Below are 1,054 nucleotides of genomic sequence, written 5' to 3'. Positions count from 1 at the left end.
TGTTTGAGAAGGACTGGTTTGATGAATGTAGTATATTCTTAGTTCATGACTCGGATCTTACTAATGTTTTTCTTTACAATTTGTGTTTTTGATGGATGTAACTGGGACCCTGCGTACATAGCTTCATCCCACCTCATGTATCACGTGTTGTGTGCATGGCAAATAAATCTCTCTGACTGACTCTGGCTCTGACTTCGTTTGTTGCAGTTCAGCCTAATGTATGAATTACTTTGATAAAGGTAAAAAAAATGATTCATGTTTCTGATAATGATTGTAAAACATATTAAAACTTATTAATTTCCTATGTCTGATTGTGAAGTAATCTTAAATGGCTAACAAAAATGTCTCCCTCCTACCACTGGGTTCTATTCCAATCTAATATGACAAATGACAAATCAAAAACATGCATGTTAGGCTGCCTTCTGGCCCAGGCCTCCCTTGTAAAAGAGATTTGTGATCTCAGTGGGATTGTTTAAATAAAGGTTAATAAATAATAAAACATATCACTTTTTTCTGTGTAGTTTCCCCTTGTTGCCAATGATTGGTAAAACATACTAACACTTTTTAATGTATAATGGGAAAGTTATCTGTTATTTCTTCCTCATGTTACCAGGTGCTTTCCTCATCCCTTACCTGATAGCGTTGGTGTTTGAGGGCCTCCCGCTGCTCTACCTGGAGCTGGCAATAGGACAGAGGCTCCGAATGGGCAGTATCGGAGTCTGGAACTCCATCTCTCCACTGCTGGGTGGACTCGGTGGGTGATCTAGAGTTATAAATAAAATAATTTCACTGAAGAAATTTTTTTTTTTTTTTTTACAGATATTACATACATTTACAATTGCTGCAGTAAGCAGTTCTTCATTCTTTCTAAAGTTGAACTTGATTTGTTTTTTGAGCTATTCCTTCACACTCAGTAATATTTCCTGTGTTCAGGCATTGCCTCCATGTTGGTGTCGTTCCTTGTGGGCATGTTCTACAACACCATCCTGGCCTGGGTGCTCTGGTACTTCTTTCACTCTTTTCAAAACCCACTGCCCTGGAGTGAGTGTCCTCT

General features: G+C 38.4%; 1 protein-coding gene across 1 annotated transcript in view; it reads left to right on the top strand.

Moving 5' to 3' along the window:
- tert (telomerase reverse transcriptase) overlaps window positions 1-1,054 on the top strand; it is a 41,292-nt gene that overhangs the window by 39,021 nt on the left and 1,217 nt on the right. Inside the window, exons 16-17 of the mRNA XM_037693635.1 lie at window positions 614-754; window positions 934-995. Of these exons, the coding sequence (XP_037549563.1) occupies window positions 614-754; window positions 934-995 (203 nt within the window). The remainder of the gene's footprint in view (window positions 1-613; window positions 755-933; window positions 996-1,054) is intronic.

The sequence above is a fragment of the Nematolebias whitei genome, chromosome 19, assembly GCF_014905685.2.
Source record: "Nematolebias whitei isolate Nwh7 chromosome 19, NemWhi1, whole genome shotgun sequence".
NCBI classification, from domain to species: Eukaryota; Metazoa; Chordata; class Actinopteri; order Cyprinodontiformes; family Rivulidae; genus Nematolebias; species Nematolebias whitei.
Note: the sequence above shows the minus strand (reverse complement) of the source record. Positions and strands in the feature narration are given on the sequence as shown.